Source organism: Aphis gossypii, chromosome X (assembly GCF_020184175.1).
Source record: "Aphis gossypii isolate Hap1 chromosome X, ASM2018417v2, whole genome shotgun sequence".
Taxonomy (NCBI): domain Eukaryota; kingdom Metazoa; phylum Arthropoda; class Insecta; order Hemiptera; family Aphididae; genus Aphis; species Aphis gossypii.
The window spans coordinates 45,574,532-45,602,410 of NC_065533.1; the positions used below are offsets into that span (position 1 = coordinate 45,574,532).

General features: G+C 27.4%; 2 protein-coding genes across 3 annotated transcripts; one reads left to right on the forward strand and one right to left on the reverse strand.

The window, feature by feature from the left end:
- The first annotated feature begins 7,165 nt into the window (after positions 1 to 7,165).
- LOC114122701 (histone-lysine N-methyltransferase SETDB1-B-like) lies at positions 7,166 to 20,121 on the forward strand. Of its 2 annotated transcripts, XM_050206246.1 has the most exons (4): positions 7,166 to 7,691; positions 7,777 to 8,108; positions 18,032 to 19,466; positions 19,533 to 20,121. In XM_050206246.1, exons 3-4 carry the CDS (start codon positions 18,260 to 18,262, stop codon positions 19,886 to 19,888), a joined length of 1,563 nt encoding a protein of 520 aa, XP_050062203.1. In that variant the 5' UTR covers positions 7,166 to 7,691; positions 7,777 to 8,108; positions 18,032 to 18,259; the 3' UTR covers positions 19,889 to 20,121. The 2 variants fall into 2 exon arrangements, with proteins under 2 accessions (XP_050062203.1, XP_050062202.1); XM_050206245.1 differs by having other exon boundaries at positions 7,166 to 8,108.
- Positions 20,122 to 20,759: 638 nt separating this feature from the next.
- Positions 20,760 to 26,774, reverse strand: LOC114122710 (E3 ubiquitin-protein ligase UHRF1-like). The gene is made up of 13 exons (XM_050206243.1): positions 26,539 to 26,774; positions 26,249 to 26,470; positions 23,639 to 23,824; positions 23,378 to 23,577; positions 22,956 to 23,305; positions 22,704 to 22,890; positions 22,403 to 22,622; positions 22,126 to 22,337; positions 21,905 to 22,048; positions 21,544 to 21,700; positions 21,208 to 21,474; positions 21,037 to 21,135; positions 20,760 to 20,963 (listed from the first exon to the last, which is right to left on the reverse strand). Exons 2-13 carry the CDS (start codon positions 26,396 to 26,398, stop codon positions 20,817 to 20,819), a joined length of 2,319 nt encoding a protein of 772 aa, XP_050062200.1. The 5' UTR covers positions 26,399 to 26,470; positions 26,539 to 26,774; the 3' UTR covers positions 20,760 to 20,816.
- Positions 26,775 to 27,879: the final 1,105 nt, after the last annotated feature.

Consider the following 27,879-nt stretch of genomic DNA (forward strand, 5'->3'; position numbering starts at 1 on the left):
AGTAATGTATGTGTGTGTGTGTGTGTGTGTGTGTGTGTGTGTGTGTGTGTGTGTGTGTGTGTGTGTGTGTGTGTGTGTGTGTGTGTGTGTGCGTGTGTGCGTGTGCGTGTGTGTGTGTTTGTAGTTCGATATTATTTTTGTATTTTGTTAATGTCTCGCACGCAGCCGCCTCACTATTAATATACCCGAAAACCCAAACATTATCGTAATGACAGTCGACTACTTTGAGTATTGTAAGTGCGAGTAGCGGGGAAACACGGCAATAAAACTTAATAATTTAACTCGTCATGGAATAATAAAATTAATTAATAAATACAGGTGCGGGGATTGAGGGTGGGCTCGGGCCCACCCAAAATGTTCAAAAGCAATCATTTTAATTTTGAAAATTGGCATTTAAGTTGTTATTTTAGAATTTTTTTTATAAGTTTTAAAATTTATTTTATCGAATTTATTATACGTAGGTATTATATTTAGTAATCGTGCATGGAGAGTAATAAAACAATATTATATTCTACATTCAATCATAATTTTTCTGTATTATCTTTTGTGGTTAAATTTAAGGGCCCACACAAAAAAAATTTACTGGATCCGCGCCTGAATAAATATTAAATAGTTTAAATAATAATATTTACAACATTTACAATTCGAAATCAATGATTTAATCAATCATTCACATACATACGTACTATATTATGCTGATCGCGTCTAGTAATAATATTGTAAGACATTAGACAAGAATTATACGTGCTTAAAATATTATATACCTATCATTATAGATTATAAATGTATAATATTTATTACCTAACTAATGTCAGATTTAACGGATCATTGGCATTAATTCACTATTTTCCGCTCATTGATTCAACTATTTCAACTTGTTAATATTCTATGATTTAGTTTAACTTAATATGTTAAACCAAAATAAACTTAAAACGTTGAACAAAAAAAATATGTATTGTCTATAAAAGATTAAATGCTCAAAAACGAGCCAAAATATTTAAAAAATCATATTATACATAGAAAATCTTAAATTTGTTGAAAAATGCATAGGTTATCTACGATTATTCATTTTTCGATTACAATAAAAAAAGAAAATCGTTATTTTAAAGGTGAATATCCAATTTCATAAAAGTTAAATATTTGTGGATTTGTACAATTTTATTCGTATTTGTAGTGAACGGTGAACGATATCCTTCTTACATGAATAATATTCACAAACATATTATTCTATGATAATTGTATACTTGCATGTATTAAAGGTGATAAAAAAATCGAAAATCATTAATTATTACCATAGATTAAGATATATCTTAGTATATCTTAGTCCGTGATTACTACACATTTTTGTATAAGAAATTAGATATTCTAAATAACAATAATTGCTGATAAATCGCGGACTTGAACGATGGGCGCAGCATTGCACTTATAATAAATTCATGACTTCATGAGAATATCCTAAGACAAGTACGTCGTACAGTCGCAACCTCTGACCGCTATCGTATGAGTTTCGCGTCCGACGAGTGTAAAACAATAAATACATAATACATTACCTATGATGTTATAGTTTTTTTTTAGTTATTAAGTTTAAATCTTAGTTTTATATTACGTCGTAGACTCGTAGATATACGTTTTTCCGTAATCTTAAAATAAACGATATAAGTTTATGACTTTTGGTTCGTTTATAATATTATAAACATATTACTTATTTGATTATTCTACACAAGTACCTAAGTATATTATTATAATTTGTTCATTTCGGTTAATTGTTATTAATAATAATTATAATTAAATAAGTATTTCCCAATAGTGTTCCAACTTTTTTCTTTTATATTTCTATCCATATAATCTTTTGACCCTAATTCCCAAATTGATGAATTATTTTGGATACAAGAAATAAATTTGTCAGTTTCAAAAACCATTGCAAGAGCTAAAATGTTTAAGATATGAGAAATAAATTTAAAAAAATTAAATAATTTTAAAATAAATTTTTATAAATTCAAAAGAAACGCAACCGCTAAAACGCACAGTGTGACACGCGCAATATAATACATGTTTTGTATATACTTCCCGTCGACTTGGTTCATGCCAAACCGTAACATGTTACGGTCGGTAAGCGACAGGAATCCACTGGTCCCGATAAAATGCACTCACATTAGTGTGACATCTACAATTAGAACTTAAGCGATTCGTTGTTCCGGTCGACCGAATGCGTTTTGACCGGACCCGCCAAAACGCATAGTGTGGCACGGCCCTAAATCGCAGCTTAAACGTACTCGCTGGCATTCAGAATTATATTTATAATTACATATTCAAAATTATTATTGCTGAATACACGGACGACGCTGTGTGTGCAGTGTGCATGCGTACTCGGTAGTCGGTACTCATTATGCTTCTGGTATATGAGGGAAATAAATTTAATGTTAGCACACAATAACTATTTTCTATTTAAAAGTTTGTCATTTTTTTTAAATTTAGTTTTTGATTTTAATAGGAGGTGCGGTGCGATCGTCTCGTCGTCCAAGCCACGAGCCCGCCACTGCCCACTGTTCATAATGAAATATTTTTTGTATTAATAAACTGTTTAAATTTTGTATATTATTTTAATTTTAGTTCAGATTGAATGGGCTTACAAAGCTTTTACATTAATTAACAACATAAGATTGGATGTTGTTGAAAAAATTATTGGCGAATAGGTAGCTAAAAAATCTAGAAGGCTACAGTTTATTTTATACATATAATAAATAAATAAATGATTCATTATTTAATATGTTATATGTTATAATAATGATTACTATAAGTTATAAGGTTTATGCACATTCCTATGAATAAATAAGAAACGGAAAAAACCCAAAATGCGGACTAATTGGTTATATTGGATTATTATCGTTTTCGTTATCGGCTTGTTGATTAAATGTATATACTGCCTATGTACGTATTATACTATACATCCTGTAGTACCTATACGGTCAGTCAATATGCACTTTGCCTACAACCACGTCCACGGTTTAAGATAAACTGTGCATACAACATCAATATCGATGGTTTCAAAATGTAAAATTTTGTGTTATAATTTGAAACCTCTGGTATGAAGCATTTACCGATCACTAATTCAGTGGACGTAAAGAGTTCGTTTTATGTGTATAAAAATATTCCGGCGGACAATAATCAGTTTTACTACTACCATTTTATTTTTATCTCCCTCCTCAAATAAATCTTAAATACGCCACTGCGTACCACAGCGATCGAACAAGTATTTTGACCATTTGAGATTCTGAAAAATGAAATATCTACATGTTATTATAATACGTTAAGTTAACGTTTGTTTTAAATATTCTGAGGAGAGTGTCGGGAAATATTAAACAGATGTCGTATACCTACTTGCATATTATTATATTGTTGTCTCCTTGTCTAACCAACAAAGAAAATGGGATAAAATGTACACACATCCAATGTATACAGTATACACTCTAATTCTATTAGTTTCTAAATAGTACCTAACTATCAAAGCATAATATTATATATCAGAAAATTATTATTATTAATTATTATCAAATATTACACGTATCGGCAGCTCGTCAAATAGTAACTAATTTTATACTTACAGACACCATATTGAATTATTCTGTATTTATAACTTATTATAATATGAGTATATTAGTAATAAAATATTGGAAATAATTACGAGTATTATGTGTTTTAATTTTTCATTAAAATATGTATTTAATATTTATACACCATATTTTGTCCATATCATAATACCATATATTAACTTACACGACGCTAATATACAATATCAATATAAAATTATAAATGTTTACATTTACTAATTATTAAAACAATTTTCTACCTACCGCGTACTTAGATAAACTGTCTTCAGCTAGTAAAACATTGAAGGTTTAGCCTAAAAATATTGTTTATACCTACCTACATAAAAATATAGAATATAGAAAATGATTTTTCTACGTCCACCGAAGTTATTGAGGGCTGGTATTTTCTAAATAAATAATTATTTAAATTAATAAGCCATTAATTTAAAATAATTTTAAACATAACATCGGCAATGCACCGTCTTCACAAGCTCTTATCGATTTATACCGTTAATACGTGCCTATATGTATGTTGCGTATAAAAATATCAGATCAATTGTAAATTCCTACACATGATAGTCCTCAGTAAGTGGTTACGATAAACGATTGCCATTTTTGTATTACTAGATAGAAAAACCAGTATAAAATGACTAAAATATTATCAAAAATAATTTAAAAGATTCTAGTTTCTACAACGAAAAATGTCTCTCATTTCGTAATGTATCGTCATAATATTTGTAGTGACGGAAAGGAGGTCAACATACATTTTAGGCGGGCTTAGCTACCTCAAAGTTTATATTATGCATACTAATAAATTATATAGACCGAATTATCGAAACCGATAATTTATTTATCGTAGTAACACACACGGATGACTCACGGTTATAACTAACAGAATTTTGATGTAATAATAATAATATTGGTAATGTTTAGATATAATTTATTTTTTTGAATTCATAATTCTTATTTTTATTACTAATACATTTCATACAAATTGAATTTACATACCTAATAATATTATTATCGTAGAGTTATTAAAAACAGCCATATGTTTTAGATCTGAGCATAGCAATATGAATGTATTTATTTTATGTTATAAAATGTATAATGTTGTTTTATTCATTTTTGTTATTACTTACTGGAACAGCAACAATTTCTTATAGTAAATTGCATCTACTTAATTTGCGATCAAAAATAAAAAGTATAATACAATATAACCGGGAAATAAACAAAAAAAAATTGAGGAAATTCTAAAAGTTAAACGCAAATATATTTTTTTACAAAATCGATTTTTATATGGTTGTAGGTAATTACTGTAAATACTTGAAATTTTTACCAAATGTTCATGTTAGCGTTATCTATACACGGTTACATTTAACAAATATTTTGAGCTATTTATAGACCACTGAAATTAAATTATCAAGTATTATAGCAATAATAATTTAACATTTAAAACATTAAATTTTTACTTTTATAGACTTGATACTTTAATAGAAGGTTCCTCATATTAAAAGTTCATACTGATATTAAAAATTCTAAGAAATTTATAATTACAATTTATTTATGACTATTTAATTTGAAAATCCGATAGAGCAGAGGCTAAATATATTTTTTTTCGTATTACACACTGTATATTAAACTTGGAGTTACTGTGGGGGGCTATGCCCCCCACACCCCCCAAAAGAGTTTTTTTAATCTATACACATAAGCATAAGGTAGTAAATTTTTATTTTTATTTTTTTTTTTTACCTACAAAATACAAACTACATTACAATAAAATATTATCAAACTTGAAAACACTATCTATGATCCATTCATTATATAAAAATTATGGATAATGTTCAATTTACAAACTGTGAATATATAGTATGTAAGTACCTAATCTAACTATTAGTCTTCTTTTTATTATTGTTTGTATATATTTAATTAAGTTATACAATATCAATGATGGTATCATTGCTTGTGATATTATCATGAATAAAGATATCTATAGACAGTTTTAAATAATGAATAGTTTACAATATGTTATTATACATTAAATTCTTATCTATCTATTTACCAACAATAATTCTTCAATTATTGAAGAATAAACTGTAAAAAAGTTACTAATTATTACAGGTCATTGCTCATTACACACTTTTTAATTTCGTATTACACACTTAGCATTTCGTACTACACAAAGTGTGTCGTACTACACACAATTTTAGTCCCTGCGATAGAGTAAATACCTATTTAAACGATGAATAATGATTTTAATTATTTTATCGGAATACAAAAATATTATTAGTCGGATTTTAAAACTCCTCGTTAATGTCGCCTAAAAGCAGTATTATATATTTATAGTTTATACACAATATACACATCATAATAAAATTTTCAAATATATTTATTTTTAATTTTTGCGCCTGTGATCAGTGTTCACTGAACCGTTTGAGAAAGCAGCTAGTACTTTGGATAACGATATTTATTATTTAGTTATACCTAGTTTAAAAATATTATTTGTCGGGAACTCGGGACTTAAAACTCTTACGTATATTATGATTGAAAATTACGATGAAAATTTCAAAATAAGTAGATTAATTTATAGATAACACGTATTTATACCATAGGTAGACTTATATATTCACACTGTTTTTTAGTTCGTTAAATTGTATCAAAAGTAATAACAATATTATAATATAGTATGAATATATATTATATTATAATGATTTAATATTAATTTGATATTTTTAGTAAAAATTAAACTAACCTATTGGGATAGTAAAAAAATAATAATGAAGTATACTTGGTGATCAATTTCTGCACAGAATAATTTTTCACTTACAATCATAATATATAATTGGATTCAAATTTAATGCATCCACTACTGAAATGATTACAGTGAATATTGATCCGATACACACACCTATTGCAATGCATTATAGTATCTACTAACCCAGAGGTCGGCAAATAATTTCTATTTTAGTCTTAAAGATTAAAATAATAAATCAATGAGGTCCAGTGAAAAAAATTTTTATATTTTAAAAATGGTAGTGTAAAAATAAAAATAATTATTTAGTAATTACAATTAATTTATTTTATAAATTACAATATTAGGAGTACCTATGAAAATATATGAAATTATCCAGTTATTACAGTAATTTAGATTTTAGATTTTAAAATTACAATATTAGGTAAATTATTATACAATAACAATAGTAATATTTTACCACGGAATTTAACATAGGCGAATGTACACGTACTAAATCGTTAACTAAATTGTTACCTATTTAGAAAATACGAATTACAGACAAATAATGGAACAGTTTTATTAAGTAATTAAGTTTAAAGAAATAGTTACTATTTCAATGGATAGCAACGATAAGTTATAAATGTAATTTTACTCCGTCGGTATATTCGATATTTAGTATTGTCGCGACTCGGCTGTCAGCCGATAACATCGTAATAAAACCGATTACCTGCCCGATAAAATATTTGCGATGAATTATGATTTAAGATATAACTATAATCCGAGTTTGATAAATTAAATTAAATAAATATTCTCTATTCACACTAAGCGTTTTGTCGGTTGCCGATCAACGGCAAGTGAACCGCAAAACTCAAAATAAAATAGGTTTAAATATTATAAAACGCGTTATCAAGGCCAGTCTATACCGATTTCGTCGGGAGTTCGGGACGCAATCGCAACATACGATACGTTGCGTAACATCGCAACGTAGTCGAACCGACAAAACGCATTAGTGTGATCCTGACCACGGTAAATAACAACATAATGATGTACAATTATGTGTTGACAGAGTCCAGAGTTTTGCCTTCCGCCAGTTGCCGACCTCTGTACTAACCGCTCATCTTTTTTTCATTTCTTTATCAAAAATATTCGAGTTTAAAAAAAAACCAAAACGGCAAGATGATAAAGCCATTTTTACTGTAGTAGTGTAGTGTAAGCATTCGGTTAATCTAATGTAAATAATGTAACGTCTTTGACTGCGATCACAGATATTTTTTTTGTACACGATTGTATATATATTATATATTATATTATACATATTGTATATATATAGTTCCATGCAGTGGCGTAGACGGGAATTTTCATTTAGAAGAAAGGTATGTAATATAAACCTTATAAAACTATAGCTAATTTTCGTAAAAAAATTATTTTTTATTATTATCGGTAAAATGTATAAAGTAGGTACCTATACATAAAAAAAAGGTCATGAAGGGATCCATTTCCCATCTCACCCTTTCTCCCCGTGTCTACGTCCATGGTTGTATGCATTTATAAAAGAAGATTTTAGTATTTAGTTGCTACAATGACCACAGCATAGCGTTGGTGCTGCATTACCTTAAGAAGTACGTGTGACCTATAGCGCCTACGGGGTGGTTGTATGTCAATCGTTGTTTGCTGTTCCACGAACGTGTACCTGTTGTTCCAAACGTGTTGCCGGTGTTCAGAGCGCATTCCTCGTGGACCTCATTTTTTGCTGTCTGAAGATTTTATAAAAAATACACTGTCATACTTCAGTAAGTACTTAATAACTTTAATTATTAGAACATTCTGGTACTAGTGGTCGTAAATCGGCTGACTACGGGGCGCATCCGACTCTCGAGGCTATTGTATACGGGCCGTTTAAAATTCTGAAATGACGATATTCATAGCAAATAATTTAAGAACAACAATTTTTTATTTTTGTCTGGCCCACGAACTCTTTTTAATTTGTGAATGTAGCCCAAGAGTTCAAAAGGTTTCCGACCACTACTTTATACATTAGTAACATTACTATATATTATACAAAACGAAACTATGGAATAGTATGTATAATAATTAATATAGGTATTGCCATACTGTGGAAAATAAATGTGCAATATGTATAGAAGTTGTTTCATATTTTTAAATACTTAAAACTTAAATTTATTCTTTAATAAAATGTTTTTGTTATTATTAATTACTATCATGTAAGTGTCGTATGTGGTAAACAGATGTACAATTAGGATAAATCTGATATAATCGTTTTTTTTTTTTTTAATTTTAATTTTTTTTAATTTTTGATATTAGTAAAAGCCGTTTATTAACTAAATTAATAACTTCAAAAGTAATTATACTTTAGTTTTCTAATAAATCTGTACTATTTTATTACCTAGCTTCAGGTCCGAATTGGGCCGCCGAGTTACCGAGCAAAACTCGATGGGCCGGGGAAAATGTGAAAATTTTAGGCCGGTGTTCACTACTCGATAATGGGGCTTATTAATATAAATTTTTGCATTACAAAAATTAGAAAATAATAATTTGTTGATAAATTATAGTAACTAATTTTATACTTACAGACACCATATTGAATTATTCTGTATTTATAACTTATTATAATATGAGTATATTAGTAATAAAATATTGGAAATAATTACGAGTATTATGTGTTTTAATTTTTCATTAAAATATGTATTTAATATTTATACACCATATTTTGTCCATATCATAATATCATATATTAACTTACACGACGCTAATATACAATATCAATATAAAATTATAAATGTTTACATTTACTAATTATTAAAACAATTCTCTACCTACCGCGTACTTAGATAAACTGTCTTCAGCTAGTAAAACATTGAAGGTTTAGCCTAAAAATTGAACACATGATAGTCCTCAGTAAGTGGTTACGATAAACGATTGCCATTTTTGTATTACTAGATAGAAAAACCATTATAAAATGACTAAAATATTATCAAAAATAATTTAAAAGATTCTAGTTTCTACAACGAAAAATGTCTCTCATTTCTTAATGTATCGTCATAATATTTGTAGTGACGGAAAGGTTAAATTTTTGCATTACAAAAATTAGAAAATAATAATTTGTTGATAAATTATAAATATTGTAATACGTGATAAGAGTTAATTGTCTATCTCAAAAAAAGTTAGAATCATTTCTTTTGATGTCTGTAAAAAGAAATATTTTGAATTTTTAATGTTAGTAACAGTTCCGTATTAGACAAAATGTGTCGAGAAAGCAACACAATCAAAAATCTGTTGTCACTAAAATAAATAATGTGAAATACAATAAAAAAATTATTTATTTTAAATTTTATTTAGATAGCAATTTTATATGACCTTTTTTTTAAATAATAAGAATTAAGATATCAATAATATAATTATATTATATAATTTTTAATTTTACGTATTATTTACTATTTAGCAATTTTATACGACCATTTTTTTTTTAATATAAATTAGCAATTGTATATGACATTTTTTTTAAATAATTTTTAGTTATGCGAGCAATTATTTCTCTTCTATCAATTGTTGTTTATGAGCAATTGTTTTTCAATCAAATAATTTTCGAGCAATTGACGGGATACCCAATTAATTAACACATTTAAAAACAGTAATCATTATAACTGTCACATTTAGCAAAAACAATTTTAGAGGGAGTAAAACCATCTTCACAAGTCCCTCTAGCTACGCCTATGATTTAAATATAATTTTATAATTTTAAGTAGTGGTGGTTGAGGGTGGCTTTAGTTGTTGTCCTCGGGTCCACTTTTCTTGTCAATCCGGCCCTGCTTAGCTTCCTTATTAAGTATTTATAGTCCTTGTTTTCGCCGCTTATATTATACACCAGCGGTTCCCAAACCTTTTTAGTTTACGCCACCCTAAAATTAAAAATAAATAATTGCGTCTGCCGTAAATAAATAACGAAGTTATAGTATTTAAACATACAAATATTTTTATCGTTATGACAAAATAACAAGGCGCGAGCCTCCCCCGTCAAGTGCTCGCGCCTCCCAAGGAAGGCGCGCCGCACAGTTTGGGAACCGCTGCTATACACAATACACTATTGGGAATATAGCCCGTACGATTAGGTACCGTACACCCTTATTCAACTTCAACAGACAAAATAATACCGTCTACATTTGAATTTACACTACAATAATGCACTGCTATCTTTGTTACCTAGTCCATTCAAGTGTGCCTATTTAAATTTAGTATATATATCTACATATACAACCCAAAAAAAGTAATTATTTTATTTTGAGTATGTATAAAACTATACGTCGAGTATTGGAAAATAATTTTGAATACCTGCTATATTGTTATTATTTTCAAACCAAGTAGTGAATCACGGTACAAATATGTTTGGTAAGTCTATTCTATATGTTGAAGATACCACACCCTTATTTATTATCCTCGTCTTACCGGCGCCCTGCATCGTACTTAATAGATCGGTAAATGGACGCTTCGACCCCACCATGTAGTCCCTCCGTCAAAAAATAAACTAGCCCACGGACGTTTCGTCCCTATAGCAGTTATTAAAATAGGACGTTTCGTATAGGAGAGTTATTAGCCATAAAACATTTGATCCGTGGCATACTCTGATAATCTATAAAAACAAAAATGAAAAATTTAATGTTTAATTGGCAATACTACAAAATATATAAATACATAATTAATAATCATACAATATACTGAGTCAACACAAAATTTCGTTCAAATAAATAAATTAAAATTAAATATTATAATACTAAGATATATTATACATTTATTTTTAGGTCAACTGACTTATGTTTATTTCATAGTATAAAATATCATTATCGTTATTGTGTTTAAATCCTGTACATTATAATATATATTTTTTTTATACCCATGTAGTCGTTATCGCAGATGCACGACTGCACATCTGTATTGATTCAACAAATATGTATACTGTATAGGTATCCGACCATACTCTTATTTTATGGTATTTTACACATTCCAGATGTACGATATGACGAATTTCTTTTCCTTTAAACTAACAATTTTTAATACATTTATATTATCTCATTTTTTTTTACCAATGCAGTCGTTGCAGACCCACTACACTTGTATTTTACATTTGTAAATACAGCTTAGGATATTGAGTTCTTAGAATTTTTTGAATTTCATGTTGTACCTTTCAGACAATGTTGTTGGTACGGCCATAGCCTTCTTTTGTGGCAGTGTACACGTTGTTGGTCCGAGTGTCCGGTCATAGCCTTCTTTTGTTCGTTTGTGGTATTGTACACGTAACAGATGTGTGGTGAAAATATTGGTGCATGTCGTAAGAAGCTAGTTGTCCGAACCTCATTGTTATGAATTCATTTGTTTGTACTTGACCTAAAAATATTTAACGCCGAGGACAAAACGTCCGTGGAATGGTTTTTTGACAGGGCCGAAACGGTGAGGGCGAAATATCCATGTTTTAATAGATCATGTTCAGTAATGCGTTTTAAATTTTAATATAAGTGTAAAATTGTAAGTTAATAATATTAACTGTATTTGTTATTCTTTACGATACATTAATATTTAATCAAATTTATTATGAGGATATTGAAAATAAAATATCAATATTTTATATGTTTTATTAGTTAGATTCGCTTAAAAATTTTAACACAAAAATAAGCCGATGTACAAACATAAAAACGTTGTTTTCCTTTAAGTTTAAATTAAATAATTCATCTTAATATTATAAGACTGACAAAAATAACATGATCGTCATGAGCTGTAAATTTTTAATTTATCATGTTTAATTTGAAATATACAACCTAACATAACGAAGACAACTATATTATGAACTAGTTAACAAATATACAGATGTGATGTCCTTTTAAGTTTTAATAATATTAATTATATTTTAAAATTTAAAATTTAGTATATAAAGAATATAAAGAACGCGAAGTAAAAATAATATAACATATTATTTATTTTTAATTATAGAAAAGTAGATATTAATTTGATTTTTTTATACAATCCAGTATTTTATACGTAGTATTATTACACTATTATTAACATATTATTAATTAAATTCTCGAATTTGACTTGAGTAAGTACAACGGACAAATATGTTCCCGTCTAAATGTCACTATAATATTTAAACTTTCAAGTATATTTAAAATAATATACATAATATACAAAATAAATTGCTTGTCGTAACATTTTTATTCCGATTATAAACTTTAAATTAAATAAGTCCTAAGTATGTCATTATACATTTTTATATTATAAGAAATACTGTTTATAAATAACTGAATGATATATAACTCCGGTCTCCGACAGTTTTTTTTTGTCTATTAAGTGGTACAAGAAAAACACATATTAGAATATAGGTGTCCATACGTTATAAATCATAACTAAACATATCATAGCAATATAGTAGACACTTGTTTAATAAGTTTAATAAATAAGTAACGATTACAAAATACGTACGTCCAAAAAGCAATTGTTAAAGACGTTTTTTTCATAAACATTTTGTATCTGTATATAATTCTGTCGTTTTCACTTAAATGGGATTCAGGCGAGGTAAGCTATATTGTTAATCGCAGTCCTTTGTATACGGCACCCGGGTGGTGTTAGGGGCGAATAGGGGTGAATGGCTGGGTATGTTCTTACCTGTGAATTCAGAAACAAGTAATTGTCTACCGAAAACCCGACATTACAATGAAACCTTCAGAAGGTAAAATATCACTGCGAAGACAAACATTTATATTATTACCTATATTTTTACATATGACTTTATGTAAAAACTGTTTTTAAAACATGGCTTATTTTATTGACGATTTATAGTGTATTACCACTATTACCTCTATAATTTATACACTCATATAGCCACATGTGTCATTAATATAATATTTTATATAAGATTACATTAGTATTATTCATGACTAGCGCATAAAAATTATAGATAATAACTATAGTTATTAAATTTTCTCATTTTATGAAGATGTATACATGTAGAAATTAATGATCCATTTAAACATAATTTTACTGTAGCTCATAACTGGTCTAAATTAAATTTTAGTATATTTACACTTATTAATTATTATACTTACCAAAAAATTATTTAACATTTCCAGTACCTGTAAATTCAATTTCATTTTTAATATGTTAAAACGCTATGTAGGTACATTTAGTAATTGAGATATAAAAAAAAAAAAAACAAAATACAAATTTCACAATTACATTATCTAAAAAAATGAACAAAATACTAATCTCAAAATTTAAAAAAAAACAATGAAAAGTGAAAGTGTAAACCGGAGTATTTCGCCTTAAGCCGGATTCCCATGACTAGTGTACTTGGCCAATATTAGGTGCTAATGTGGTTACTTGCCATGCCGTCGAATCGGAATACTTGTACAATTATTTGTCACTGTTACTGTTCCCGAGAATTATTGTTAAATGTCAACACAAGTCAATGGAACGGCCAATATTACTTGTAGAGTACTTACACCAGTCGTATGAACACCGTAATTGTGCATTAGTGACTAGTCAAATGCACAATTATTGGCGTATTTGGTGAGTACACCAGTCGTGAGAATCCGGCTTTATATACTAACTATATTACGTTAGATTATGCTGACCTCGAATCAATAATGCAATTATTGTGAAGAGAAAAAAATACAAGTCTTTAGATAATTTTAAAATGTTTAGTTCATTTAGTTAACACAAATCATGTATAATACAGTATGTGTTTTTTTTTATAGAATCAGGTGTATTTGATCCCATACTTGGATAAGTCGATTTATTTGTGATTTTGATCTGTTAAGCATGGACCTAAAACCAAAGTCAACTTAAATTTAAATTATTGAAATATAATTAATGTTATTCTTTGTTCAAATTAAATACAGTTAGGAGTAAAATGGGCAGTTAATAACTTTCAATATTTAGGTAGGTATTTTAGCTAAATAAAATATAAATACTAATATATTTAAACTTCTTTAATGTCAAAAAAAAGAGTAATTTTAAAATATTAACTAACTTTAAATAATTATAGTTATTATATTATATTGCAATTAATATACTTGTTGTAAGCATAAGGCATGTACAATACTAATTTTAAGAATAAAATATATTAAAATTAGTGATAGTAGTTTAATGATATGATATCACCTAATTTAGCGTTTACTTACATTAATTAAACCATATTTTGAAGTTTTATATTAGTCAAACTCATCTTCAGTTTTTCTGTGTTCCTGTAAGCTTATTTAAATAACGATGCACAACTCTGTGCGTTTATGTTTTTAATTTACATATATTTTATCAATTTGACGTTATTGCCGATCCGCCGATAGGTTGTTGTTCACATAATTTAAGATAGAAAGGGGTAGGTTGGGGATAAGATTGTAGGTAGATATTATCTTAAATCGTAGTTGTTCGTGATGCTATTATAGATCTTTTTCTAAAAGAATATATGGATGTTATACACAAGGTATAAACATCACCTTCTCTGACATCACATACTCACATAGTCTGACACATTTATCAATTAAGGGAACTTCAATCAGTCGTGCTTTAAGGCAATTAATATAGGTAATTTAACATGATGACATTCAAGTGACTTCTTGTAAGTCTATGCTATCTCGACGAACATAAGTGTATGTGAGTCTAATTTGTCTAATTATTTTCGGTCAATATTTCCTACAAACCATCGTTCATTGCCAATATTCATCTGATATTAGAATATCCTGTTTAATTTCTCTGAATTTACATTAGCCATTATTGGACAAGGCTTTTGAATGACAACTACTATAGGTTAAGGTTTTTAAAGTATATAGATAATAGATAGAATTTTATTTTAATATTAAAATGACTTCAAAAAACGAATACTGTTTAAACCCAATCTGTAATTCAGTTTAAGATTTGAGAATAACAACCAGAATGGTGTGTGATAACTTTAATGCTATACATGAACTATAAACAATCTAAAAATGTACATTATTAAGTAATTTACTTTTATATTTAACAGGACTAGCAATGGATATGCTAGCCCGACAGGGTATTAAAACTTTTCTCTGGGGCCTCAGCTAGTAATGGGTAACACACAATAACTAATTTATTATAATTTATAAACTATAATTAATAATTAGGAGTACCCTTGCTTTACAATTATAAAAAAAAATATATTGAATATTGATGTTGAAGACATTGAAATTGTTAAAAATAAAAGTAACTTATTGGGTAAGATAAATAAAACTTCTTATGTACATTTTTTAAATATAATATTATATTTTTATGAAGTACAAAATATGAGTTATTTTATTTGAATCTTCAAGCAAGTCTGACAAAAAAGACTGGTAAAAAGACAAAAGTTCAGGAACACCCAAATTAAATACTTTTATAAAATTATTGTTTGTAGGTAATTCATAAAAATTCCTTATACCAATCACAAACTTAAAATGTCTCTGAAATTATATTAAATAGTGAACACAGATATAAACTAACATATGAAGTGTAGTACGATAAATTCAAACATGTAGTAGGACATATCCATCCAACAATATGGACTTAATTCCAAAAATTATGTATACAAATTAATTGCTCTGAATTACGCAATGAAGTGTTTTCTTAACTCATGTAGGTCCTAAAGCATTATTTATTTATATAAGGACATGGCACAGATTATACACTAAATCAGGATATTTTGACATCCTCTCTGGAAAAAATGTATTATATTTATTTGTTATAATAATTTTATTCCACGTTCTATATTATTATAAAGATAATATACATATTTTGTAGCTAATATATATAAATATTAAATATACTCACTGTAAATTGTTTTTAGTTGACAAAAAATATTCATATAAATTTGTATTATTTTTTAAAGATTTTTCATAAGACTAAATTATTTGTTTACATTATATACAAGTATTTAAACAAAGTTAAATGTTAATAATAATTAGTGAATATGTTAATTTCAAAAAATAATAATACCTGCAGTAAATCTATTACATAATAATAAAATAAAATATTAGATTCTTACCACTTTTATTTCTGAAATTTAATTCTATCAGACTTTTTAGCCAAACTTTTAAGCAGAATACCTCGAATTTTATTTTTTTTTATAGTTTGAAACTTATCTATCTGAAATCTTTTTAAATGCTTGATTATTAAGATTTAAATAAAATGGTTCAAATACTTTTTCCGTTTTCGTTCTAAAATATATATTTTAAATACTTAAAAATATATACATAGGTATTAATTTATTTGCTGAGATTTGGTTAAGTATTTTAAATATTTTCTCAAAATATCTGTATTCAAAATCAAATAGCTATATTTAATTACTTTTTTTTCTAGTAGCTATTTATATAATTTCTATTTTAAATTTAATAATGTAAAATTAAAATAAATATTGATAATAAGTTTTAATAGTAAAATAATATATTGTTTTATTATGAATTATATTAAAAATATTAAAATACCTTGATAAAATAAATAGATGAGTAATTTACAGTTTCATAAAATGATATGATGTAAAATTTTCTATACAAGTAATGCATAACATAAAAATACTAAAATAAAAATCGGTTCAATGGATTAAAAGGTATAAATTTATTTTTGTTACAACTTAGTAAATATTTGAAAGTATTTACAAGGCTAGTAAGATAGAGCTATAGAATAAAAATCTGACAGAAAACTTACAGAAATAAGGATTATATTGCTTAATCAAGTAGATAATCTAGTTTACTACTTTAAGTGTTAAAGATTACATCACTAAGATAGCAGCCATCAGCAGTGATGATTTCTTGAATCTCAAATACATATTTTATATACTTTTCTAAATAATATTTGTATTTGTACCTGATAATTTTAAATAGTACCTTTTATAACAGTAGCAGTAGCTATTTTTTTTATTTTCTGTAGTGCACATATTTAAATTTGAGCTTATAGTTACTATCAATTCATCCAAGGTATGGTTGCAGAATATAATGTAGTACTATTAAGATGGTGCATATTTTTATTTTGCGTAGTGTATAAAATGTGTCGTAGTACATTTTATAAAACTAAGCAAGGAAAATTAATTTACAATCAAACATCCAATTACCATAATGAACAAAGGAATATCATACAAAGCATGATTATTTACATATTAATGCACGAATACTTAGGAATAAGTATGAAAAACATAAATAATCTGCCTTACAAAAATTAAAATATGAATGTTATGAAATACTATGTATTGTACCTTATTATTAAAATTAAAAGATATCGACAATTTTTTTTTTAAATGGGCCAAATATTCTAAAATATTATGCTATATATGTTAAATATTTCCAAATATTCAAAAAGACCTTTTTCATTTGAAACTCAATCGTCCACAATTTTTACTCTTGTGAGACTGCATTTACTCTGTAGCAATATGTAATAACATATAAATCCTGAACCTATAAATTATCAACAATTTTAAGTCTAAAAATTGTAAATGGATAGGAATATATTATCAAGAACCACAATAGTTTAATTCACGCAATACAGTATAAATTATAAATACTATAACACAATTAATTTTAACCACACACAATTTGTATAGGTAATAAAAAGTGAATTGGAAATTATGAAACAACTTAGCATAAAAATAAATACATAAATTGATAAAAAATAATTTTCTTAATTGTTTGTTGAATATAACTTAAAATTTGATTTAACTTTTTTTTAGATTTGTGTGCGCTGTTTAAGTATAATAAACAAAATAAAAAGAGATTTGAAGCTGTAGAAGGTTAATGAAACATATTTTGTCGTTAAATCAGAAGAAGATGAAAATACAAGAATTGCTTTAGATATTTCAGAACAAAGTATAGATATTACTAGTACTAAAGAAAATAAAACTTTTAAATGCAACAAAAATTATAATTGTAATTTGAATTATATTACATCTATAGAAATCATGGAAGAATCATGTAATTTTAAGTTTTGCAAAATTTGTTCATCAACAGTAAAACAAAAGAACAAATCAAATACACAATTACATTTACTTAAATCTAAACACAGTGATTCAAATAAAACAATTCTTAAGAGCACAACTAAATATGAAACCAGCCACAATATAGTACAACGTATAAAAATTAAAAACACCCCTATAGGAGATATAACTAAATCTATAAAAAAAAAAAAAATTCAATGTCCAAAATTCCTCATCTTGAACTTACCAAAAATTATTTTAAAACCAAAAACAAGGAATATTCATAAGTGTAATTACACTTGTGTAAAATGGACAAACTATAATCTGAATAAAACAGCACCTATGTATATGTTAGCAATACCATTATATTTTGGTTTCAAAAGACACACAACAAATGTATATGGTGTGCAAAAATCAATAACATATAAGACTCCTTGTGGAGTTCATATTAAAAGCATAGAAGATATGATGCGTTATCTCATGATAACTAAAAGTAAAATGACAATCGACCAATTTGATTTTGATAGTGATATAGATCCAATGGCCAAATTTCGTTTTTTAAAGCCCATTATGTTTTTAGATGATATATCTGAAGGTTTAGAATTTAGACCAATAAGTTGTGTGAATGGTATTGATAGTGAACAGTCACCAAAACTCAATTATATCACTAATAGACAAGCAAAAACCGATGTAAATTTAAATTTAGATACTGATTTTCTATGTGGATGTGATTGCTCAGATAACTGTCAGGACAAATCAAAATGTGCTTGTTGGCAGTTTACAATTGAAGCACAAAGTAGTATACCAAACTCAGATAAAAACGAACATTTAGGTTATGAGTATCGAAGATTATACACAGCTATACCAACTGGTATTTATGAATGTAACAAGACATGCAAATGTAACAGATTGTGCTTAAATCGTGTTGTACAACAACCATTATATCTTGACTTACAGTTGTTTAAGACGGAGAAAAAAGGTTGGGGTGTTCGTTGTTTAAATGATATACCAAGAGGAACTTTTATATGTTGTTATATTGGAAATATATTAAATGAAACTAATGTCGATGAACAAGGTTTAAATTACGGAGATGAATACTTGTTAGATTTAGACTTTATTGCTAAATTTAAGAACCATAAAGAAGATTATGAAGAATATGCTTTTCCAAGTTGTCTAAACAATACGATAGATGGTAATATTTTTTTTTCTAAAAATTTATAATATGTATTACATTTTCAAATTTTTATCTATTTTTTAGATGAAAACTCGGCTTCAGATAATACATTACAACGGTTGGGAAATCTCAAGCTTAAGAATTTCAAAGATTCAATAAGTAATTACTATAACGGCAATAGTGAGTATACCATAGATCCAAAATATAGCGGCAACATCGGGCGATTTTTCAATCATTCGTGCAATCCTAATTTATTTGTACAAAGTGTATTTGTGGACACACATGATTTACGTTTCCCATGGATATCGTTTTTTTCGCAATGTGTTATAAAAGCAGGAACAGAACTTACTTGGGATTATGCTTATGAGGTAGGCAGCTTACCAGGTAAAGAAGTGGCTTGTTATTGTGAATCAGTTGAATGTAAACAAAGACTTCTCTAAATAATTTAAGTTTAATGATGTATTATTGTGAATTTTTGTAAAGTATAATTAACACCATATTATAATGTTATGTTTACATTACTGACACCAAAATAACTTTGGCCAGAATGTTAAAAATGTTATGTAATTTTAATATTTGTATAACAGACAACAATTAATTGTTAATACGTTTACATTACTATTAATAATAATGATAAACACTAATGAATAAATAATTTTGTAATTAAAAATTAGTAATAAATACAATAAATAATAAGTATTATTATACAATTAAAATACATACAAACGTATGTCTTCTTTTGAAATGACTGTTGTATTTTTTTTTTTTTAAATAATTATCAACATGTTATTTTATATACAACCAATATTAAGAAATTTCAATTATAAAAATTTATTGATAATTTACTAACTTTGAAATTCAAAATATAACTATTAGTTTTGAAATAATATTTAGAAATTAATTCTAGATGTGATAAAAATGTCAATTTTTAAGAATTTATAGAATCATAATTGAATGAATCAATTGGAAATTCTTTGACTTAACTAAATTCTTAACTGTATCATAATATATTTCGATATTTTGTGTAATAAAATAAGCAAATCAAAAATAAATTCCATTATTATTTTATTAACACATTCTCAATCTATTAAAAAAAAAAAAAAATAATTGATTCAAAGGACAAGATATTACTGATATTTAATGTAATTTTTCATAATTTATTTATTAAAAAAAAAAAAAATATAAATAAAGACATAAAGAAATGCGATATAGAAATCAAATTTAGTATAAAGAGATATAAATCAATATGTATAAATGTATGAATAAGTAAATTTTGCAATATAGAAGCAACTGAATTACCCTATGTGTTCATGCTGAGACAAATAATGAAAATTATATTAAGTAATGTTTAAGCCACAAAAAAAATTATTAACGGCCAGTGTTATATCCAGGGAAGAAATATAAAAGTGTGTTATCTAACATAGTATTAATGTTCATGAGATAAGTTTTTCCCAATTCAGCTCTACATGATGGGCATTGGTAAACCTTAGAAGCAAATGATCTTTTCAAACATCCCTAGAAAAATAAAATCACTGTAAGAACAATATTTTTTAACAAAAACAAAAATAAATATTTTTCACAAGCTTACTTTACAAATATTATGAGAACAGTTTAATGTGATTGGTTCATAGACAATATCCTGACAACATATGCACATAAAAGTTTCTTCAACTCTATCCAAAAATGCCTATAATGGATTATATTTACAAATTAATTATACAAGGAAATTATGTATATTAAAAATTAAATAGATGCATACCTTTTTGCCGTCTTTTAACATCTCTTTACAATCATCCCAATATTTTTTATTGGCAGCATCAGCTTTGATTAACTCTTCCGCTTCTTTTTCGAGTATATATTGCATTTTTGCTTTCTTCTCAGAACTTTTTCCTTCATCTTTCTTTTTTGGTAAAAGTTGGTCTGTTTCATTATTTTCTATTTCAGTATCATGTAGTGTTCTCTTTCTGTTAGAGCCTGGTAATTTTGTATTGTCAAGTCCAGTAGAAGGCATATAGTTTTCTGGATACTAATAAAATAACCACATAAAACGACTGAATAAATAATGAACTATTATAATAAATATTATTCAACTAACAATTATTTCAAGACCAAGTTGAGCTATACGCTTTTTGCCTTTGGCTGTCCAAGGTGCTGGAGCAGGATCATCTCTTTTCAATACAAAACGCCATACAACAAACCCAGATATTCCAGTTTCTGGATAATACTTTGTGACTTTGTAAAGACCATCGTAACTTTAAAATAAATGTTTTTCATTACATAAAATTTATAAACAAAAAGTTTTAAAATTCGCAATATTTTTAATTAATATAATAATTTCCTTATGTTTGGATGATAATTTTTCTCATAAATCAATTATAATATCTATTTATCAATATTTCATTAGTATAAATATATATTGATATATAAATATGTTGTTTTTACAATAAAATTCATACCGATTGCCCACTTCGGGTGCATATTTGGAATGTTTATGAAGTTTATAATTCCGTACAACTCTAACCGGTTTGCCTTTTTTCCAATCCACAGCTGTCGCTCCTTCCTTATCATTGATTTCTGCATTACAGTTGAGAGCTAAAGCCCTAAAATAAATATTTTAACAATTGTAACAATAATAGAGATAGACAAGATATTAAATAAATAACTGATTGTGGATTACCTGTTGTTACGTGTCAATTCTTGGTCACAACTCTGCAGAGCAGTGCGTTTGTTCCCTGACAGATCTCTACCACCTGAACCAGTGTACATGAATTCTTCACCATTGTCAATGTCATCTTCATAACCACCACTCAATACAATACTAAATGCACCTTGATTATCACGGCCATGTATTCCTCCAACTGGTGGACGGTGAATACCACTTTCAGATACCTTAATAATAACAATTTAAAAACCATTTTATACGCTTTAAGAAGAACAATTTTTCTTTAACTCACTTGAACGCGAAATAGCCATGTTGTACCGACTTCAACACCAGGAATAGCACCAAAATGATTTGGTGGAACAATGTTACACTTTTTGGTTCTACCAACACATGCCATACCTTTTCCCCAATCACGTTTTGATGTCGAAGCTAATTTCTTCTTTTTGGTAGCTTTTAATTTTCCACCAGCTTTCACAATTTCGTTTTCATCATTTTTGCAAGTTGGACAAAACCTTAAACAAGTGTTTTAAATTATTAAGTATAAAGAGTTAATGTAAAAAGTAAATACCTACAATTCATCATTGATCACTTACCATTCATCATCTTCTGGAATTTCTGTCAAGGGTGGTGAAAGGCAAGTTATATGAAAACCTTCATTACATTCATCACACATTAATTGTTTTCCTTCGTCTTCTTTACCACCACAAATACTACATCCGCAGTCAACACATAGTTTATTAATGTTGTCTTTGCACTTAGTACATGTTAAAGCTCCAGCTCCTTTTTAAGAAAAAGAAATTTAATATTTTTTAATAAAAAAATTTGGTTCAAATTGTTATTTTTACTTTCAATGGAAGGCATTGTTTGCATGATTGCATCATCATCTTCAGTCCTCTCTGCAACCAACTTATAAGGTTTTATTTTTAGGATATCATCGAGGAACATCAATCGACAATTGTTCAATACTGCTTTATTCGATCCAAGTATTATATCTCCTATTACTTCACGGTTTCGTCTATTAACTGTTATCTGTTTCACTTGCACGTCATACCAATATCCACGTTCTTTGGGATGCTCAGTATTATAATTCATAAGAACTTTATCATTAATTTTTAATTGATCAAATGGCAAATTTTCAGTAGAATATGGTCTTATATCTTTCAATGTAACTTCAGTGGGCGGATCATTAGAAGCTCTAAATAAATATTATTAATTTACCTAGACTTTAACTTACAAATATATTTTAAGTAAAAACATTAAGACATACCCTGCATCTTCTACAAAATAAATAAGTCCATCATGTTCCTCTTCTTTATCATAAGAAGTTTGTCCATTTTCTACAGAATTATCTTTTTTTATTTTCACTATTTTACCCATGTACCACAAACCATATTCAAAATCTCTTATATCAACATAATCGCCTAATTTGAAATACTTGCTATTCTCAGAAATATCCTCTAAGTCATTCTAGAATAAAAAAAAAAAATTATACATCATGAATATTTTATTAGGTAAAGAAACTTTTTACTTCTTCTATTGCAGAACTGGTGGCTGTAGAACAACTTTGATTATATGTTTCATCTTTTGAATTCTTAGGAGCTTTTAGAGGCAAATTTTTAATAGAGTTATTTTCAGTTATAGTTTCCATAACTATCAATTGTATAACATCGTTTATATTAATACTATAATCAAAGAGGTTATACTGGTTTTCAAGCTGAAACATACACATAATAATGAGGTACCTATTTATTAAAATAAATACAAGGTGTACATTTAATGTTAAATAGTTTAATGGTTCATAGTTATGAATATTCATTTATGAAGTGTGAACTCAAGTCATTTTCGGAATCTATTAACTTAACACAAAAGTCAAGAAATGGACTGTTAAATAGGTTTTATAATTTTTATAACAGTTAAAAATGTCAACGTAAAGAAATATTATGCAATTGAATAATGATAGTTAGCATGCCACTGAGTCTGATCTCATTGTTAAAAATAAGTCTTATGCTACCAAAAATACTTTGAATGAAATAAATACAGTTAAAAATAAACTTGAACATTATAGTATTTACCAATACTATTTTAAATATTAAGGTAGATACATATTTTATTTTTAAATAGAAATATAGAATAGCCATAAAAGACTTGTAACAAATAAATTTAAAAAATAGAGTACACTTATAAATATAGCTGATATTTCCTCATTAGTATTAAATACTGGTTGCTGCCGAGTATAGTAATTAACTTAAGAGTATAAATATTTATCAATAATCAATGTACTAACTATGTATTATATAAAACTAACATATTCTATATACTTTTACAAGGCTTCTTATCTATAATATAATATCATTGAAAAATAAACATATTTTTTAAGATTCTTAAAAAAAATATTACTAATTTACTTAATATTTATTTAAGGGGGGTTGATAGGGTGTATTATATCAAAAAAAATGACTTCACAGGAATAATTATCAAAGAATTGTAGGATTGTCGGATTTTGGTAACTATATTTTTATTTGAAAGAAGACATCCTATAGGCCGCATCAAACTCTGATTTTTATTTTATTCAAAATAATAGTAAAATATAAGTTATACAAAATTGCTGAAAATTGTATTATTTTTGAAGATAGATTACAATGTTTGAGATTAAAATATTGAAAACGGAGATCGATGCGGCCTGTAGAATATTATTCTCTATTAGTTAAAAAAAAAAATATCAAATTTGGTTGATTCTACAGAACAGGATTCCTATTCCCGTAGAACATATTTTTGTGTACAAAATCGGATTGGCACTGCGCGCCGTAATTCATAACTACCTATAGATCATAGGGTATAGATTACTCAGTTAAATAGGTACTAAAACTCAAAAAATAATGATGAAATATGAATTTAATATAATTCTAAGTATAATGGAATTTAAAGTTTCTAATCTAGATTATGGTATATTATATTAGAATGGTAGATATACATAATATATAGTTTACATAAACAGTAGCTTTCATTATTTATTTGTGGCCCCCAAAAAATGATAAAAATTTTAATAAATAAATATTCTAGGATTGACAGATTTGAAACAATTCAGCATCTAATTTAATCAACACTAAGTATATTAAATAAATGAGACCCATCAGATAGGTAATTCATCTTTACAGGAGTATGTGGATGATATGAATAACACTGAAATAAATTATTAATTTAACTATTACCTATGATTCATCATGCTCAAGTATTACCAAGCTGTAATAACCTATACAGATAAACTTTTGGTCTACGACTATAGCTTAACTTTTTATTTTTTAAACACAAATAATAAAATAAACGTATTATTCATTTATAGTTATTGATAGTAATGCCATTACAAATGTAAAGCAAAACAGTAACAGTATTCTAACAGCAAATTTTTAATAAATCTTTCGTTTTAAAAGAGATTCGAACCATAATTTTTCTTCTTTGTCTAAGTACAAAACATAGTTTAGAATTTTAGATATGTTCTAGCTCTAATTTGTTTAATGAAACTATAAGATTTCTGAAAACAGATTTAAATTTTTTGTAACCAAATCTCTATCAGAGATCAACTTTTTTAGGTTTTTGATTTCATTGCTCTAAAACCTAATCCTATATTAAATCATATATTTATTAGGTACTTATTACCCCGCTAACTACTTACATTTTTAAAGAGATTAAATTTAAAAAAAATCAAAAATGTAGGAGTTTATTTCAAGTGGAATTGATGACAAATTCAAATCTGTTTCCAGAACTCTCATCACTTCACTTGGTCAATCGATAGGTACATTGGAAATAGAAAACATCTATTTCCCTATGTTACGTAACGTGTGCATAGGACAGAGAAAAATTCACCGCTTCTAATTACTTAAACAACCAATTTAGTATATTATCCAAATTAATTTATTATGTAAGTATATCAACTCTTTACCACGCAGTTACTAAAGTAGGTGAAAATAAAAAAAATAAAAAACCAAGTGTCTAAATATGGGACGAGATATTTGTAGTAGATGTATCTTTGCAGGACGCGAAACAGCTCGTGAAATAGTAATTGATAGGTATACAAAATATAAATACAGACATTAAATAAACTGAACTCGAACACGGGAGAGCGGTTATCGAGAATAATCACCTGTTTGCCGGCGAAGAACAAACGCTGGTTTTCCGGTTTGACGTCGAATTTCTTCTCGACGAGCGTCTTCAAGTCACCGATCTTCGTCGTCCTAGACGTGGGTATGGCGATCGACACACCGGAATTCATCATCCTCACTAGCACGTGCATGGCGACGGCGTTGTTATCCTCGCTCAACTAAACCACGTCGGTGCAGCCCAAAGCGGGATAGCGGTAAGGTAACTATACGATTATTATAATATTATTGTAGCGTTTTTTTTTTTTTTTTATTATTATAGTTCAAGACTCACGTTTTTGCACTTTCAATGTGGCTACTGCCCCTGCTCAGTAGTGGTCAGTGGACCGCTGACGCGACAAGAAATGACGGACGACGAGAGCGCGCGCAAAAGACGACCGGTAAATAACCGAACAACGAGAGTCACACGATGTATCGAGATACGACACACACACACACACACAACAAGTGAAACGACCGACAAGTAACGGAAAACGTGTTCGAATTCGATAATCGATACTGCGCACCGTACGACTTAGGAGTGTGTACGCGTGTAATGTGCACTATCGATATATTCTTTTGTCTCGGACGAAGGTAAGCCTCCGCTATAAATATACTCGAAATACCCGAAAACGATATCGACAAACGACGGTCTCGGCTGCGATTAACAGGTATTGCGCGCGTCGTTGTGGGATGGAGTGAGAGGCGCGGGGCACACGACGCGTTATTATTGATGTTATAAATAATATATTATTATGACAATACAACATTTTACGAATTTCGTACCGAAATCACTGATATTATTATCGTTGTTCATTCGCGCTCGTACGAGCCCCTCACAATTATTACTATTAAAAATACGATAAAATTATTATATACCTACTACATTAATACCTACGGGGAATATTTGATTATGTAATATTATATTACATGAGAATTAATATTGTTTTGTCGTCTATTAATTCGGGAATAAAAATATGTATACCTATACCTATTCGTATTTAAAACACTGGACTTTATGCACACTTGAAATCATAAAAAATACAGTATGCGCTCACATAATATTATGCATAATAAAATATCGAAATATGTGTTAATTTTAATAAAAAATTTAATTAATTTGTTTTTGACTCGGACAAATTCAATTAAAAAAAAAAATCTTATTCAAACTGTATTACTAAACAGGACCTTGAATACAAGTAGGATAAATAAAAATAATATTGTTTCCCCGAATAAAATGTGGTCACGTTATCGTCTTATCGGCTTTATTGCAAACGAAATCCTATGAAAAAATTTAATTTAGAATAAACATAAAACAATGTATCTATTATCCACTCGTTTTTTTCCTAAATAACATAATTAGAATTTAGAACGCGTCAAAAATAAAAATTCATCATTAATATTTTTATTTTTTATTGCTATTGCTTAATGAAATTCAAAAAATATGTAGAATATGCATTAAAAAACGATTAAATCTCATCTTTATAATATGGATTTGACGAAAAAAAAACCTAAAATAAGCAATACAATTTTTTAAATTTGAAATCCTTATACATCCAAAAACATATATATGTATTGAATCCGATTACTCCTATCTATTACTCAAAGAAGTATGCGAATAACTGTCCCAAGTTGT